The 17,719-nt window shown below is 35.4% G+C and overlaps 1 protein-coding gene across 3 annotated transcripts in view; it reads right to left on the bottom strand.

The window, feature by feature from the left end:
• Positions 1–2,745: 2,745 nt before the first annotated feature.
• LOC127877771 (phosphopentomutase-like) overlaps positions 2,746–17,719 on the bottom strand; it is a 31,406-nt gene continuing 16,432 nt past the window's right edge. The window contains exons 12-19 of one of the 3 annotated variants that reach the window (XR_008048603.1): positions 15,840–15,934; positions 14,453–14,535; positions 12,123–12,346; positions 11,383–11,485; positions 9,984–10,070; positions 8,631–8,764; positions 4,591–6,092; positions 2,746–4,433 (exon numbers count right to left, since the gene is read on the bottom strand). Coding sequence is in view for 1 of the 3 variants with exons in the window: in XM_052423998.1 (XP_052279958.1) it covers positions 5,987–6,092; positions 8,631–8,764; positions 9,984–10,070; positions 11,383–11,485; positions 12,123–12,346; positions 14,453–14,535; positions 15,840–15,934 (832 nt within the window). In the remaining 2 variants the exon portion in view is untranslated. Of the gene's footprint in view, positions 6,093–8,630; positions 8,765–9,983; positions 10,071–11,382; positions 11,486–12,122; positions 12,347–14,452; positions 14,536–15,839; positions 15,935–17,719 lie in introns of all 3 variants that reach the window. The other 2 variants (XR_008048604.1, XM_052423998.1) reach the window with 2 other exon arrangements.

The raw sequence follows: 17,719 nt of genomic DNA on the forward strand, positions 1-17,719 counted from the left end.
CTTACATTTCATGGCGCTTCTTCCATAGATAACAAGTTATAAATAATAAATGACTGTAAAAGAATCCTTATTTCATCTTGTTTAAACTTTAAACACCGTTACTGCATCTGTACACACCAACATATGCCCATATTTGGAAATCTGGATGAATTATGCAACTTTTATATATCCCAGGGGTGCAAATGAAGTGGAAAAAGCCGAGCGTGGGGGTGGTTTTGAAAAAAAAATCAGTATATATCTTTAAAAAGCATGGAAAGCCTACTTAAAAATGTGCATGTTGTTCAGTGAAATGAGGCTGATTAAGAATATACTAAATTAGATTATAACTGGAAAGGTGCCCATTACGGGTGCGCTACCTTAAATTTAGTAGAAATGTATTGCAGTAAATTTTTTAAATATCAAACCTATAAATACAATTATGTTAATATACATGTGGTACATTGTGGATCACTTTTCATTGATGTTTAAGTAAGAAAATGCCAGTCCCTAATTCGGCTTGATTAAGGAATAAGGAACTGGTTCCTTTTTTCTAATTCAGCCCCGAAAAGGGAATGGGACTATAAATATAACAACTAAACATGTTGAAATGTACTGGAATGAACAGTTATATCACAAAAATGTAAAATAATGCTTTATGCTTTAAGTTTTGTTTATGTGAAGTAAGCATGCGAAGTAAAAAATGCCGGTTCGGTGTAAAAAAGATGTATGCAAGCGCGAAGAATTGTATGCATTATCTTCTTTAAAAACCCTGTATTAAATATGATAAGCTTGAATAAGGAAATAGGAACTGTTCCTTATTCATTATTCCAAAAAGGAATAATGAACAAGGAAACAGGAACCAATTTACTCTCCATCCAAAAATGTTACGGTATTTGCGTGCGTGGAATATATATATTAAATGGTGCGTGTTTTATAGCCCATAAACACTCAAAATCAACGAATATTTCGTACAATAATTCGATAAATAAAGCTCCAAATAAAATCATTAAATGTTCCTTATAGCAAAAGCCAAACTTTAAACGCTAGATGTAGCCTGCTAACATAGATTTAACAAGATACAAGATGCCCTTTTTTGTCGGACAATATTTTTAACACATGTTCATGAACCATGTTAGTATTCGTTTGTCGTAGGAATAGATATCGTTGCGGGAAATTAAACTGGAATATATTGTACAGCCAAAAAATAAAACGAGCATTTTTTATCTCGTTAAATCTGTTATACCATACCACAATTAGCGTTGAGATTGTGGCTATTGCTTCAAAGAACTCTGATTTGTTGAAGGTTGACTTTATTTATTCAAATAAATTGCGAAATATTCGTCAATTTTGAGCATTTATGTTACCTTAAGTGAACATAACCAATTATTTATTTCAACTGCGAACGTATACTTCAAGAAAACATCGATTGAAACTCCGGTAAAAAATGTGTACGAGGTTTAAATAATGTCGATATACAAACTGATGAAAAAATCATAACATGGTAATTGTTGATGCTTTAAGAGCGAGCTTTTGTGATTAAGGTTTAGGAAGTTGGGATTCATGTAATACCTACGAAACGTGAATGCAGAGTGGATACCAAAATCTTCATGTAACAAGAAGAGGAATATTGAAATATGATCTGGAAAAATACTTTATTGAAAACCAGTGATCAATTACTTTTAATGGAAGGGACAATACAAACGACTCAACACTGTTCCAAACTTGGTTCACTTGGTGAACAAAAACATCGTTTGAAATATTCGTTGGCGTTTTCATTGTTGGAATAATTTTATTTTCTCGTACTTTTAATGACACATTGATATAAACGTGAATATCCAACATTTATAGATAAACACTTATTTAAGAATGGGAAGTTTTGTATGTGTTTAATTGGTTTATGAACAGCGTTTATGGTAAATTATGGCGTTGTTTCCAGACTGCTCATACCGCAATGAAGTGCCCAGACGTGTTAGTCAAGTCTATTAATTACAACACAACGTATGTAGAAGTTGTAATAATTACACTCTGAAGTATCAGACTAATTGTTCGAGCTTTTGTCAACATTTGGGTTGGATTAACCATGGATAGTTTGAAAGCACGAAATGACAACATTTGACTAGGTTGAATAGATTTATTAGTTGTGTTGATGTGCCTTTAGATGAAGAGATCATTAAAAACTATTTGTCTATCTACAGGCACGTATTATCACTTCGAATAGAAACATCTCCAAGGGGCGCACCTGAAAGGGGTGGACTAAAAATGTTCTATCACCTTTGAACATCACACGATCATTGAATGTTAACTTTACTTATTGTTCATCAAAAATCATACTTATTCAGTAAGGTGTAGTCTAACATCATGTTTTTAAACTGCCTATTGTTTGCTCCTCATAAGGCAAGATCTTGTTCCCGCTCAAGATAGACATCAATTCTGAGTCCTTCCTATCACGAAGTCTTGTAGTTATTTATATCAGGGGTTTTCGAAGTACATTTAATTTACCTTAATTGTCTATTTCCAAGTGTTCAACTTTCAATTTAACGACTGGTCATCATCAGGACATCGGAAGACGACTCTGCATTCAAGACAGTGTGCATATGTAGCATCGAACAACATATACATGTTGAAAACTGGCTTACAAACAAAAGAGTAATGTACACAGTGGTTGGGTTATTTTTAGAATCACGATTGAAAGGCACGGAAAGGTAGCCAAGAAAAATGATAAACGTTACTCTCTTGTACACAAACTAACCAAAAACAACAAGATCGCTGTGTTATAGCATTTAATAAAGCATCCATACTCTTATCAGACTGGCAAAACATAAAAAAAGAAAAAGTAAAAGAAATGATAAACGTGCATAAATATAAACCTTAGCACATAACGATATTACTTGAAGTAAAAACATAAATACATATATCAGTGAAGACAAGTGGCGTTCAATGATCGAAACGTATGGCAAGTGATGACGGACGTTCTCATAAGGCCTCTGGACAGTCCATCATGAAATGGTCCATTTTCACATGAATAAACCATAGGAATATGCACGTGATAATGTCTGATAAAACTATTCCTTGCATATTATCTTATACTGCTATATGTTATATTTGGTAGCACAAAACTGATGAAACAAGGGCCCGTATTTATAAAAAGTCTCAAGTCATGTTTTTATGTTTTTCATTACAAATGAAAAGCATTAAAAAGGTGTTTTTTTTTAAACTAGACTTCTGGAAACACGAACATAAAATGATTAATACAAATATTAAAGTAATGTTCAATAATAATTAAAACTAGAGCTTTGTCACAGACGTGACAGCAGACACCATGCTCAATTTTTAAAATGCACTAAGTGACCCCTTGACCTAGTTTTTAACCCAGAAAGGCCCATGTTCTAACTTGGCTTTAAGATCATCTCCATAAAACTTCTGACCAAGTTTGGTGAAGATCGGATGTAAACTACTTTAATTAGAGAGCAGACACCATGCTGAATGTTAAAAACCGCACTAAGTGATCCGGTGACCTAGTTTTAGGCTCGGAATGGCCCATGTTCAAACTTGTCCTAGAGATCATTTAGATAAAACTTGTGACCAAGTTTGGTGAGGATTGGATGAAAACTACTTGAATTAGAGAGCGGACAACAGGGTGAGGTTTAAAACGCACTAAGATACCCCGTGACCTAGTTTTTGACCCGGCATGACCCATATTCAAACTTGACCTTTTCATCATCTAGATACAACTTCTGACCAAGTTTGGTGAAGATTGGATGAAACTACTTGAATTAGAGAGCGGACAACATTGTGATGTTTAAAACGCACTAAGTTACCCCATGACCTTGTTTTTGACCCGGCATGACCCATATTCAAACTTACCCTAGACATTATCAAGATACAACTTCTGACCAATTTTGGTGAAGATTGGATAAAAACTACTTGAATAAGAGAGCAGACAACATGGTGAGGTTTAAAACACACTATGTGACCCCGTGACCTAGTTTTTGACCCGGCATGGCCCATGTTCGAACTTGACCTACACATCATTTAGTTACAACTTCTGACCAAGTGTGGTGAAGATCGGATTTAATTTACTTGAAATAGAGAGTGAACACAATGCTCATGGTGTAAAACGTACTAAGTGACCCTGTGACCTAGTTTTTGATCTGGCATGGCCCATGTTCGAACTTGGCCTTCAGATCATCTTGATAAAACTTCTGACCAAGTTTGGTGAAGATCGGATGAAAACTACTTGAATAAGAGAGAGGACACCATGCTGAATGTTAAAAAACCCACTAAATGACCCAGTCACCTAGTTTTTGACCCGGCAAGGCCCATGTTCGAACTTGGCCTTAAGATCATCAAGATACAACTTCTGACCATGTTTAGTGAAGATCGGATGAAAACTACTTGAATTAGAGAGAGGACCACATGCTGAATGTTTAAAACGCACTAAGTGACCCCGTGACCTAGTTTTTGACCCGGCAAGGCCCATGTTTAAACTTGGCCTTAAGATCATCTAGATACAACTTCTGACCAAGTTTGGTGAAGATCGGATGAAAACTACTTGAATTAGAGAGCGGACAACATGCTGAATGTTTAAAACGCACTAAGTGACCCCATGACCTAGTTTTTGACCCGGCAAGGCCCATGTTCGAACTTGACCTAGACATCATGTAGATACAACTTCTGACCAAGTTTGGTGAAGATCGGATGAAAACTACTTGAATTAGAGAGCGGACTCTTAATACGGACCGACAGACAGAGAGACCGACCGACCCACTGACAGGTTCACTCCTATATACCCCCCTAAACTTCATTTGTGGGGGTATAATTACATAATACAGTTTTCAAATGGAATTCCTTGCTTGTGAGAATTTTGAGAATATGTACAAACGATAAAACAACAATGTCAATGCAGATTTAATATTAAATAACCGCTATTGCTGTACATATTTCCAACAGATATGATCCCTACGCATTAATTAAATTCAACAGATGGCATCATATTAGCACAAATATAGTTAAAAATGTATGCTTTCAATTTCTTTTCATTATTAACATATTGTCTAGCAAAAACAATATAAGAATGCAAAGGTACACACGACACACACCTACAGCACTTCCATTTAGGCCAATACAGATTTACATTTGTGTACACATTCTAAGTACACAATCACCAAACAAAAGCTAAAAAACAAGCCTTTGATACTTTATGTTGACAAGTGTATAGTTTAACATCATGTTCATACTAATTCTAAAAGGTTTTTATATACTTAGTCACTGCAATGAAACTGTTATCAATTGAAAGGTTAAATAATTTGAAACTTTTAAAAATTGATAAAAATGTAAACATCATGTTTAATCACTCAATGAAAGCATGTCAAGATTCTTTATATGTCAGTATTTATTATGTCAAAGGACTGGACGAACAACTAATTGCCGTTATTATTTACATCATAAGCATCAAGTTTGTTTTTCTCAGAAGATATTTAATGCATTTTTGTGTTTCAGTACATATATTATTGCGCATATTTCAAATAGATAAACAATGCTCATTGCTTTCATCTACAAACTATTGGTAAAAAAGCACTCTTTGAACAATACAAAGGCGTAAACGAGACTAACACATCACATAAATAGAACATTTAAACTGCCTACATTTGTAGCAAAATGCAAAAAAAATCTGAGTAATATTGGTTATTAATTTAAGAATAATGCTGTACAAGTCTACATATGCATATAAAAAAGATAATCACATTGTATACATGTAAACACCAAAATATATTAAGGAAAAAGTTATTTTTTGTAACGCTAATATTTTCTTTTCACTTATATTAATGGTGCACTGAGCAACTCATTTACACCGAAAGGAGACTTTGTAACAATAACATCACCTCAACCAAAAGGAAAAATCTAAAGCGTTATATTTCATAACTCTTAAAATGTTCACAAATGCTAATTACAGTTGAGTTTTTTTTACTGGTGTGAGATTCTTTCATTTCCATTCTTCTCCTGGTGTTTAGGACGTGCGAGCAATGAGTCCATTTTTCTGCGGCTGGTAGAAGTGCCTTACGATGCTGTCTACCATGTCTTGCAGCTCTGCCTCAGTCTGCTCTCTCGTCATTCTGCACAAAGGCATACACTTGATTCACATAATTCACATGGACAAGGACCTTGATTCACATAATGCACATTGGCATAGAGTTGTTACAGATAATGCACATGGAAAGAGACACTTGATTCACATAATGCACATAGACAGAGACACTTGATTCACACAATGCACATGGAAAGAGACACTTGATGCACATAATGAACATGGACAGAGACACTTGATTCACATTATTCACATGGACAGAGACACTTGATTCACATAACGAACATGGACAGAGACATTTGATTCACACTATGCACTATAAGTCACCCAGACAGAGATCTTGATTGACATCAGTCACCTAGACAGAGATCTTGATTGACATCAGTCACATAGACAGAGATCTTGATTGACATAAGTCACATAGACAGAGACCTTGATTGACATAAGTCACCTAGACAGAGATCTTGATTGACATAAGTCACCTAGACAGAGATCTTGATTGACATCAGTCACCTAGACAGAGATCTTGATTGACATCAGTCACATAGACAGAGACCTTGATTGACATAAGTCTCATAGACAGAGACCTTGATTGACATAAGTCACCTAGACAGAGATCTTGATTGACATCAGTCACCTAGACAGAGACCTTGATTGACATAAGTCACCTAGACAGAGACCTTGATTGACATCAGTCACCTAGAAAGTGATCTTGATTGACATCAGTCACCAAGACAGAGATCTTAATTGACATAAGTCACCTAGACAGAGATCTTGATGGACATCAGTCACCTAGACAGAGATCTTGATTGACATCAGTCACCAAGAAAGTGATCTTGATTGACATCAGTCACCTAGACAGAGACCTTGATTGACATCAGTCACATAGACAGAGACCTTGATTGACATCAGTCACCTAGACAGAGATCTTGATTGACATAAGTCACCTAGACAGAGACCTTGATTGACATAAGTCACATAGACAGAGACCTTGATTGACATAAGTCACCTAGACAGAGATCTTGATTGACATAAGTCACATAGACAGAGACCTTGATTGACATAAGTCACCTAGACAGAGATCTTGATTGACATAAGTCACCTAGACAGAGATCTTGATTGACATCAGTCACCTAGACAGAGATCTTGATTGACATAAGTCACATAGACAGAGACCTTGATTGACATTAGTCACATAGACAGAGACCTTGATTGACATTAGTCACCTAGACAGAGATCTTGATTGACATCAGTCACCTAGACAGAGACCTTGATTGACATAAGTCACATAGACAGAGACCTTGATTGACATCAGTCACCTAGACAGAGATCTTGATTGACATAAGTCACATAGACAGAGACCTTGATTGACATAAGTCACATAGACAGAGACCTTGATTGACATCAGTCACCTAGACAGAGATCTTGATTGACATCAGTCACATAGACAGAGACCTTGATTGACATTAGTCACATAGACAGAGACCTTGATTGACATAAGTCACCTAGACAGAGACCTTGATTGACATAAGTCTCATAGACAGAAACATTGATTCACATAGGTCACAGCGTTCACTTTTTGTTTGGGCCCCAATCTGCTGAGAAAAATGGTTAAATGCACATGTATTAAGTGCAGTCCCAGATAAGAATGTGCAGTCTTCACAGGCCTATCAGGGACGACACTTTCCACATTCATGGAATCTTTTGTTTCAACAAAACTTCCCCACACAATAAATCTAGTTTAAGCAGAAAATGGTGTCCAATATTTGCCTGTGCGGAATGCTTAAGCTTATCTGGGACAAAACTTCAGCACATGTATTAAGCCCAGTTTTCCCAGATGGTGGCTCATATAACATTAAAATCCTAATGGCCTCAGTTTTATTATACCTTGACAAGCTGTATTCAAAATCAGGGTTCACATTTTTCTCTATACAAAAGTAGTGACCTTCGACCCAGATAACCCATTAGACCATGTGCAATCCCACGATAAGTCATCATTTTTTCATGAAATAATTATTATTACATCAGTTCAATTTCTTTTCAAATTATTTACTAACAAGAGATGTGTTTGTCAGAAACACAATTTCCCCTATTGCGCCGCTTTGAAGCCACATATTTGACCTTTGACCTTGAAGGATGACCTTGACCTTTCACCACTCAAAATGTGCAGCTCCATGAGATACACATGCATGCCAAATATCAAGTTGATATCTTCAATAATGCAAAAGTTATTGCAAAACTTTAACCAAGGTTAAAGTTTTGGGACACACACAATGAATGAATGACAGACAGACAGGCCAAAAACAATATGCCCTCGATCTTTTGATCCGGGGGAAAAAAAAACAATTGCCTATATTTAATTTAGTTGACCTAGACACCTGCCAACTCAAATATATTGATAAAGTTTTGATACAAGATATTTATCTTTGCAGTTTCATGACCACATTTCGTCTCAAGTTATTCAATGGAAATAATTTATCTATATCCAGAAGGAGACGCAAATATGACTTATTAAGTGTTCTTTAAACAGGTGAGCTAAAAACCACGCAATTATTCCGTATCTTACCCGGACGCAGGGTCTGGTCTGTGCTCAGTGTACCACTTGATCTTTGGCTCTGTTCCACTGGTACGCAGAGTTGCCACGCAACCGTTCTCAAACGTGAATGTGATCATCTGACTAGACTTGCTCACTGGCAGCAACTATACATGGGTACATAACTATATTATGGGAAATTTTGACTTACTCGACATTAAACATTCATACATTAAATTAGTTTGCATTATAACATTTGTAAATAATTGGTCAGTTTCTATGTCAATCAATGATCAATTATGGTTTTTTAATCATGTATTGAACTAAACTCATGATTGCACACTCCCTTTGACAAATAGAAAGAGGCAAGCATAAATATCTTTCAATTATTGTCCAATGGTAACTGGTCAAATGTAGCATATACATCTGTCAATTATCTTTTTATGGAAACTGGTCAATCACAGCATGTATATCTGTGAATAATTTTCTAATAGTAATTGGTAAAATGTAGCATGTAAATCCATCAATTTTCTTTTGGTCAAATGAAGCATGTATATCTGTCAATAATCTTCTAATGTTAATTGGTAAAATGCAGAATGTATTTCTGTCTATTTTCTTCTAACAGTAACTGGGCAAATATAGCATGTACATCAGTCAATTTTCTTCTAAATGGTAAATGTTCAAATGATGCATGTATATCTGTTAATTATCTTCTAAATGGTAATTGGTAAAATAAAGAATGTATATCTGTCAATTATTTTCTTATGGCAACTGGTAAAATGTAGAAAGTACATGTATAAATGTCAATTATCTTCTAAATGGTAACTGGTTGAACGAAGAAATTATCTTCTAAATGGTAATGGGTAAAATATTGCATGTATATCTGTCAATTATCTTCTTACGGTAACTGGTAAATTGTAGAAAGTACATGTATATATGTCAATTATCTTCTAACAGTAACTGGTCAAATGTAGCATGTATATCAGTAACTGGTAAAATTTAGCATGTATATCTGTCAATCATCTTATAATTGTAACTGGTCAAATGTTTATCTGGCTTTACTTTTCTGATATCAACAGGTCAATTGTTGCCTGTTTATATGTCAATCATCTTTGAATGGTAACTGGTACATTGTCGCCCAAATATTTATGCATATTATATTGTAATGGCAATTGTTCTCCCATAGCAGTTGTATGTTAATCATGTTCTTACATTATTAGTTTATGGTTGTCTGTTTAAGAGAAACTTACATTTTATACACTGGTATGAAAACTGTTTTTATCAAATTGAATCTGTATTTCTTCATTTATTTTCATATTTCTACCCAACAATAATAAATAAATATACTTAAAGGTAAATTACAAGTGAAATGAAATTGGCACTTACTGGTTTGTTATCAGGACAGCTGTTATCAAATCCAGCCGTTAAATCACGAATGTACTTGATCTTATATTGGCCACAACTCTCAGGGTACTGTTCAACAAATGATACATATTATAACATATAACAGAATGAAATTGCAGGAGGATACATAAAATTTTCAACTTTATTTTTTTTCAAGAAAAAGGGCAATCATTGCCCTGATGCTCTCACTTGATTTCAAGGTACATATTTGACCCCACTAACCAAAATTCAAGCATCACCTTTTTTAAATCAAAATTGTTTCATAAATGTGGCTTCTAAGGTGGTTTAATAAGTTTGTTCATCATTGACCTAGTGACCTAGTTCTTAAACCCACATTACCAAGTTTCAAATATTGCTTGAAATATTGTAATTGGTAATTGACACACATAAACTGGATTAATATTAAGTCTAGATATTGTCAAGATTTACTTCAGACAAAGTTTTTTCAAAGTTGAGTAATAAATGTGTCCTTTTTATAACATTTTGTTAGTTTTTACTAAAATATGTGGCCTCTATAGTTGGGACTTATTATTTTGACCTAGATTTGAACTCAGCCTAGAGATTGTAAAAATACACATTCAGAAAAAGTTTCATGAAGATTGAGTCATAAAGATGGCCTATTCAGAAGTGCTCTAATTCGAATTCAGCCTAGGAATAGTCAAGATTTACACCCTGACTAAATTTTATCTAGATTGAGTAATACATGTTGCCTCTAGAGTAGTAACTAGGTTTTTCTGGGATTTAACCTGATGACCCAGTTTTTTATTGCAATTAACCCACAATACAACTGCCTCTTTTTGTCATGCCACCAATAATAAGGACCACAATGGAAATAAGGGCTTGCTCTTTTTTGTGTTATCCTTGGTTTGGTGAGCATGTCATAGTTTATTGTACATGATATAGTTTTTAATAATTGCTTATTATTTTATTCTATGTTATGTTGTGAACTGTGTATATGCTTCCTATGCAGAAATAAATCTATCTATCTATCTAACCTAGAAATTGTCAAGATAAACATTCTGAAGTTTTATGAATATTGCGTTACAAATGTGACCTCTAATACAATAAGGATAACAAATTTAAGTTGAAGACACACACTGCCGAACATACCACAATAGCTCAACATGAGCACTTTGTGCTCAGTTGAGCTAAAATGTTTTTTTAATAAATCTTAACAAGATAAGGCCATTTAAAATCATGTAAATATCATTAAACCAGCCACAGGATTACATAATTTTGTGACTTTACTTAAGTTTCTCTTAAGGAGACATGGGAATATTGGTAACAATTTTAGAGACATTCATCTGCAATTTTATCTTAGCAGAATTCTTAAATTTCTAAAGAAACATGCTATTTTATGTTAATTACTCTACAAACTTACTTTGCCAGTATTGTTGTAGTTTCTGATGTCATCAAACATGGACTTAATTATCTTCTGATCATGGCAGATATAGTAGGAGTTGTTCGACACATGAAGTCCATACCTAGGAACGTGACCATGTGCATAAAGTGTTGTCCCAGATTAGACTATGCAGTCCACACAGGCTAATAAGGGAGGTCACTTAACGCCTAAAGTGGATTTTCACTAGAAGAGGCTTCATTTAAACAAAAATACCATAAAAGCGGACAGTGTTATCTTGTCCTTAATTAGCAGACTGCAAAGACTAATCAGGGACAACACTTTCAACATCTGCATTAAGCCCTATTTTCCCAGAGCAGGGATCAAATAGTATCAGAAGCTAAAAACACTTGAAACTTACACATGATAGAAGCCATAAAAACACCACTATACCAGTTTCATTTCCAAACCCAAAATGATCTAAACTATGAATTATCCTCAGACTGAAAATCCCTAAACATTGAAAGCACTATCAAATACAATACCAAGTAAATATACCATCAGTTTTCTGTTTTGTCACTAAAAGTCTTCACTCAAATCTTTCCAAACTGAAAAATATATTATGAGTGCTTAACTTACTCTACGAATATTCCATTGAGTTTTCTGTTCATACACAAACCTTGACTCAAATCAGCAAACTGCAAATACCTTGAAAATCAGTTAACAATACAATTCTCAAATGTTTTCCATTAGAAACATATGAAATGAAAATTAAAACTTACTCATCAAATATATCATTGAGTTGCCCCTTCAGAGTCTTCCCCTCATTGTACACATATGTGGCCATCTCAGCACAGACTGCTGCAGCTGATACCCCGTCCTTGTCCAGCACAGTGGAGCCACACATGAACCCTATCGCCTCCTCAAAGGCAAACAGCACTGTCTTGCCTTCTTTCAACACTGTGTCCGCACGATTTCCCATCCACTTGAAACCAGTCAGCGTTTCCTGAGGAAATAGAGAAAATTAGTTATTACTCCCCTGAGATATAAGTGTTTTGCAATTTACAAACATTCATTCAAACTTGTTAAACATTTGAACTGTTGTAGTATAAAGTTTAACACATGTCAATTTAGTCAATTTATCTTGCTTTCCTCACAAAGATCTGTATCACATGCAACATAACATTCTGACAATCCATCAAAGAGGGTCATGATGTCCCAGATGCGCTCACCTGATTTCAAGGTAGACTTTTGACCTCACTTGACCCAGATTTAAACATGGCATTGACCTAGTCAAATTTAACATACATATCATTTTTCATCAAGATTGAGTAATAAATGTGGCTTCTATGGCAGTAATTTTCCAAAGTTCCTAAGATTTTACCTCTCGACCTAATTTTTGGACACACATTACCCAAATCCAATTTCGCTTTGATATAGTAAACAAGAGATGTGTTTTTCAGATACACAATGCACCCTAATGCGCTTCTTTGAAGCCATATATTTGACCTTTGACCTTGAAGGATGACCTTGACCTTCCACTACTCAAAATGTGCAGCTCCATGAGATACACATGCATGCAAAATATCAAGTTGCTATCTTCAATATTTCAAAAGTTTTGACCAAGGTTAAAGTTTGTGACACATTCAATGACAGACAGACAGGCCAAAAACAATATACCCCCGGTCATTCAATCTTGGGGCATAAAAATACATTCTGATAAATGTTTATAAAGGTTGAGTCATAAATTTGGCTTCTAAAGTTGTTACAAGGTTTTCCTACGATATTTAATAGTGACATACTAGTAAATGTTTGACACACAAGAGCCTAGATCAACAAGAGCTTTGCAGTGGGAGACAGGTGCTGCCCCAAACAGGGCCTTGACACAGGATTTATTGAAACAAAACTGACCATAAGAGTTAATCTAATCATATAAGCCGCTTGAAATAGTTTTTAGTTGACACAGAATAGTGCACTTATGTCAATACTTCATATAAACTTTTTATAGGGGTCATCTAATGTCAAAGGCCAATGCACATGTTTATTATCAAGCCAATCGGTCACTTTGTTGAAGAATTTTTGACCCGAAATAATTTCACACTAATTGTCACAGTGACCTTGACTTTTAACCTAGTGACCCAAATTTCAAGTTTGGAATCTACTTTCCAAGGCCAATGCACATGTGGAGTATCAAGCCCATCAGTCAATTTATTGACAAGTTATTGATGGGAAACATTTTTCATACTCATTGCCATAATGACCTTGACCTAGCGACCCCAAATTCAATAGGGTCACCTACTGTCCAAGGCCTATGAACATGCGAAGCATCAAGCCTATCAGTTAATTCATTGACGAGTCATTGATCGGAAACAATTTTCACACCTTTTGCGATAATGACCTTGACCTGTGACCTAATGACCCCAATTTCAATTTGGGTCATCTTCTGTCCAAGGCTAATGCACATGGAAAGTATCATGCCAATCGGTGAATTATTTTATGAGTTATTGATCGGAAAAAAAACACAATTAGTGTGACAGTGACCTAGACCTTTTACCTTGTGACCCCAATTTAAATAGAAGCCATCTACTGTCCAATGCCAATTCATATTGAAAGTATCAAGCCAATTGACCAATCCGATCACTAATTTAAGATGAATCTGTCCTCTATAGTGGTAACAATTTGATCTGGTGACCTAGTTTAAAGGGCATCTGACCGAAATTCACACTCTGCCAGATCTTTTCAAGATAAACATTCTGCCAAACTAATATTAAGAATGAGCTAACTTAAGCTAACTTAATTTCTCTAGACTGGTAACAAAACTTGACAAGCTGGCTCAATTTCTTTGTCCCACAAGACACAGATTCCAAGAGAGCCAAGCTTTTGTCAAGATAAACATTCTGTACTACTTTCATCAAGGTTGGATACTAAAGTTGCCTCTAGTTTCATAGCAATCGTAAAGTTGACGACACAGGATGCATGACCCATTACACAGGATTAAGGCTGACACAAATAGCTTACCATGAGCACTCTGTGCTCAGGTGAGGTAAATTCACTAACAAGTTTCTAATCTCAAAGTGCTCAGGTAAGCTCAAATCATAAACAAGTTGCTTACCTCAAAGTTAAATCCCTCTTTCTTGGCAATGGTCTCTAGAATCTTTGAACTAACAGTGCTGCTGAACATGTAGCATTCAGACGCTGAAAGGAACCTTATTTTACTAGTAAAATAGCTATTTGTAAAAAACATATAGGCAACAGCATTCACAAAAAGGACTAAAAATATATTTTATTTTCGAAGATTCATTTTATTTCTGAATCTGTTTTCAGTAAAATATATTGCATTGTGTTGCATAATCTTTAACTGATTGATCAAATCATATATGAAACAGTCCTAGACATATTTCTCTAAAGGTTCTGAGATTTCGTAAGAGTTAACTTATTTCAGCCCAATAGTGTGTAGATATCGAATGAGGAAAAACACCATTTAAGTATGTAGACAAACCTTTAGTCATAGACACAACTGGGCCACATTGACCTAACATCTAGCTTGCTTTGAGATTCTTCTTTAAAAAAAATGTGTAAAACAAACATCAATTGTGCTTTTTTTAAATCAATCGCAAGGCTTCCGCTTACAGCAAAACTGACTTAAGTGCAAGCCTTTAAGTTGATGCATTGATTGTTCCTCAAACCCCTGTTGCTAAGGCATTGTGCACACATTGTAAGAAAATCAGGTGGGAAAAAGACAATTTATATGCATTCATAAACTAAAGAAGACCAATGATTTGACATTTTTGCCATATTAAAAATAGAGCTGTTTATATTGGGAACCCTTATGTCTGATCTGCAGTCTGTCTATGAGACAATTGGTTGTGATCATGGCTTTATCGGTGCAACTGAGATACAGCTATAGAGAACAGCTGATTACAGTGTAGCAAACTTTAGTGTTTCCCAGTATGGCTTATTCCGATTGTGTACTGCTGAACACAAATTGGCCTTGCTCTGAGAAAACCAGGATCTGGCTCCACCTGGGAAATACTTGTGGGTAAAGTGCTGTCCCAGATTAGCCTGTGCAGACTGAACAGGCTAATCAGAGACAACACTTTCAGGTTTTTTGGTATTGTTCATCTAATTTACAAAAATCCATTTAAGAGAAAAGTGTCTTCTGCACAGGCTAATCAGGGACGACACTTTATGCACATGCATTACACCCTGTTTCCTCAGAAGACGGCTCCTATGTGTACATCAGAGAACAATTTCCCACAGCAAACCACAACTGATTAAAGCTACAACTGGATACAGTTGAATACAATCGCAGACAGCAGAGTAAATATTCATATTTTTTTCCGTAAATACGCGCACCTGAACAACTTGCATACAGATAAGTTCAATTATGTACAGCTGTGTACTGGAGTACAGGTGATCTGAATTACAATCAACTGAATTTAGCTGAGTACTGATGGGAATAATTATGCTTATATACATTTGTGTACATTGGTACCCACCTGGTGTGTCCGGACACCTCTGTCTGAATGTAAACCAGGACCACCAGCCAAGCAGGGCACCAATCTCATTGCCTGTAAAGATGATCCACTCCCCACTGCAGAAGCAAAGCAGGTCCAGCAAAGTCAAGCCACATAAATTCATGTATAAATGATGCTACATTGTGCAAGATTTTAGTGAGTTACCAACTTTTGATCATCTTTTATTTCTTTGGAAGTCTTTAAAAAAAATATCAGGTACATATATTCAACTTTGCAACTTAATGTTTACCTTATGTTTGACAATATATACAATGACTGATATCCAGTTTTTCTAACATGTGCTTCTGCATCTCCACTTAGCCTGAAGTCATAAAAATGTACTTTGAAACCAGATATGACAAAAATGAACTAGAGCTTTGTCACAGACATGACGAATACCCCCACATGCCGTATTGACACAGAATATTTTGCATGTTGTCTTCACAAAAAACAGTTTAAAACACACTAAGTGACCCAGTGACCTAGTTGTTGACCCGGCATGACCCATATTCAAACTTGACCTAAACCTCATCTAGATACAACTTCTGACTAAGTTTGGTGAAGATGGGATGAAAACTACTTGAATTAGAGAGCAGACACAATGCTCAATGTTAAAAACGCACTAAGTGACCCCGTGACCTAGTTCTTGACCTGGCATGACCCATATTCGGTAAACGAAGAGCAGAAGTGGGGTGATAATCTAGTAATTGATTTTAGCAACATAATTGATCTACATCTTTGACAAAACCTGTTCAATCTACAAAGAACAACTTTTGCATAATCATATAACACAAAGTGAAATGTACTGAAATTAGATTCAAACAGAACATAGTGTGCTGCAATATTTTTAACCAGGTTTTCTGAAGGAAAAAACTGGTTATTAGATTGGCGAATGCGGGCGGGCTGGCGGGCTGGCTGGCGGAACAAGCTTGTCCGCTTTCTAATTCAAATAGTTTTCATCCAATCTTTACAAAACTTAGTCAGAAGTTGTATCTAGACAATATCTAGGTCAAGTTCGAATATGGGTAATGCCGGGTTTAAAACTAGGTCACGGGGTCACTAAGTGCATTATAAACATTGAGCATTTTGTCCGCTCTCTAATTCAAATAGTTTTCATCTTTACGAAACTTGGTCAGAAGTTGTATGTAGACAATATCTAGGTCAAGTTTGAATATGGGTCATGCCGGGTCAGAAACTAGGTCACAGGGTCAAAAAACTGATTGATTTTGAAACAAGGGGGGTAATTGTGATGAACAATCAGTAGCAATGCACATTTTGAGTTGAAGTTGTCTCCCTTTATCAGACTTTTTTATCCCTGCCGAAAATAAATTCGGAGGGGATATAGTAATTAGTCCTGTCCGTCTGTCTGGCCGTCCGTCTGTGCGTCCGTCTGAAACTTTGTCCAGAGCATAAAAACTCCAAATCTATTCAATGGATTTACTTTAAACTTAGAATATAAACAGATGACAACTAGGAGAAGTGCAGTGACCAAGAACCATAACTCTATCTACCTTAGTTTTTGAATTATCTCCCCTTTTATATAATTTCAAATTATATTTTTGTCCGGAGCATAACTCTAAATCTACTGAAGGGATTTACTTGAAACTTTGAATATAAACATATGGCAAGTAGGAGAAGTGCAGTGACTAAGAACCATAACTCTATCTACCTTAGTTTTTGAATTATCTCCCTTTATTTAATTTCAAAGTAAATTTTTGTCCAGAGCATAACTCTAAATCTACTGAAGGGATTTACTTGAAACTTTAAATATAAACAGATGGCAAGTAGTAAAAGTGCAGTGACTAAGAACCATAACTCTATCTACCTTAATTTTTGAATTATTTCCCTTTATTTAATTTCAA

This window comes from Dreissena polymorpha, chromosome 4 (genome assembly GCF_020536995.1).
Source record: "Dreissena polymorpha isolate Duluth1 chromosome 4, UMN_Dpol_1.0, whole genome shotgun sequence".
In the NCBI taxonomy this organism is placed as follows: Eukaryota; Metazoa; Mollusca; class Bivalvia; order Myida; family Dreissenidae; genus Dreissena; species Dreissena polymorpha.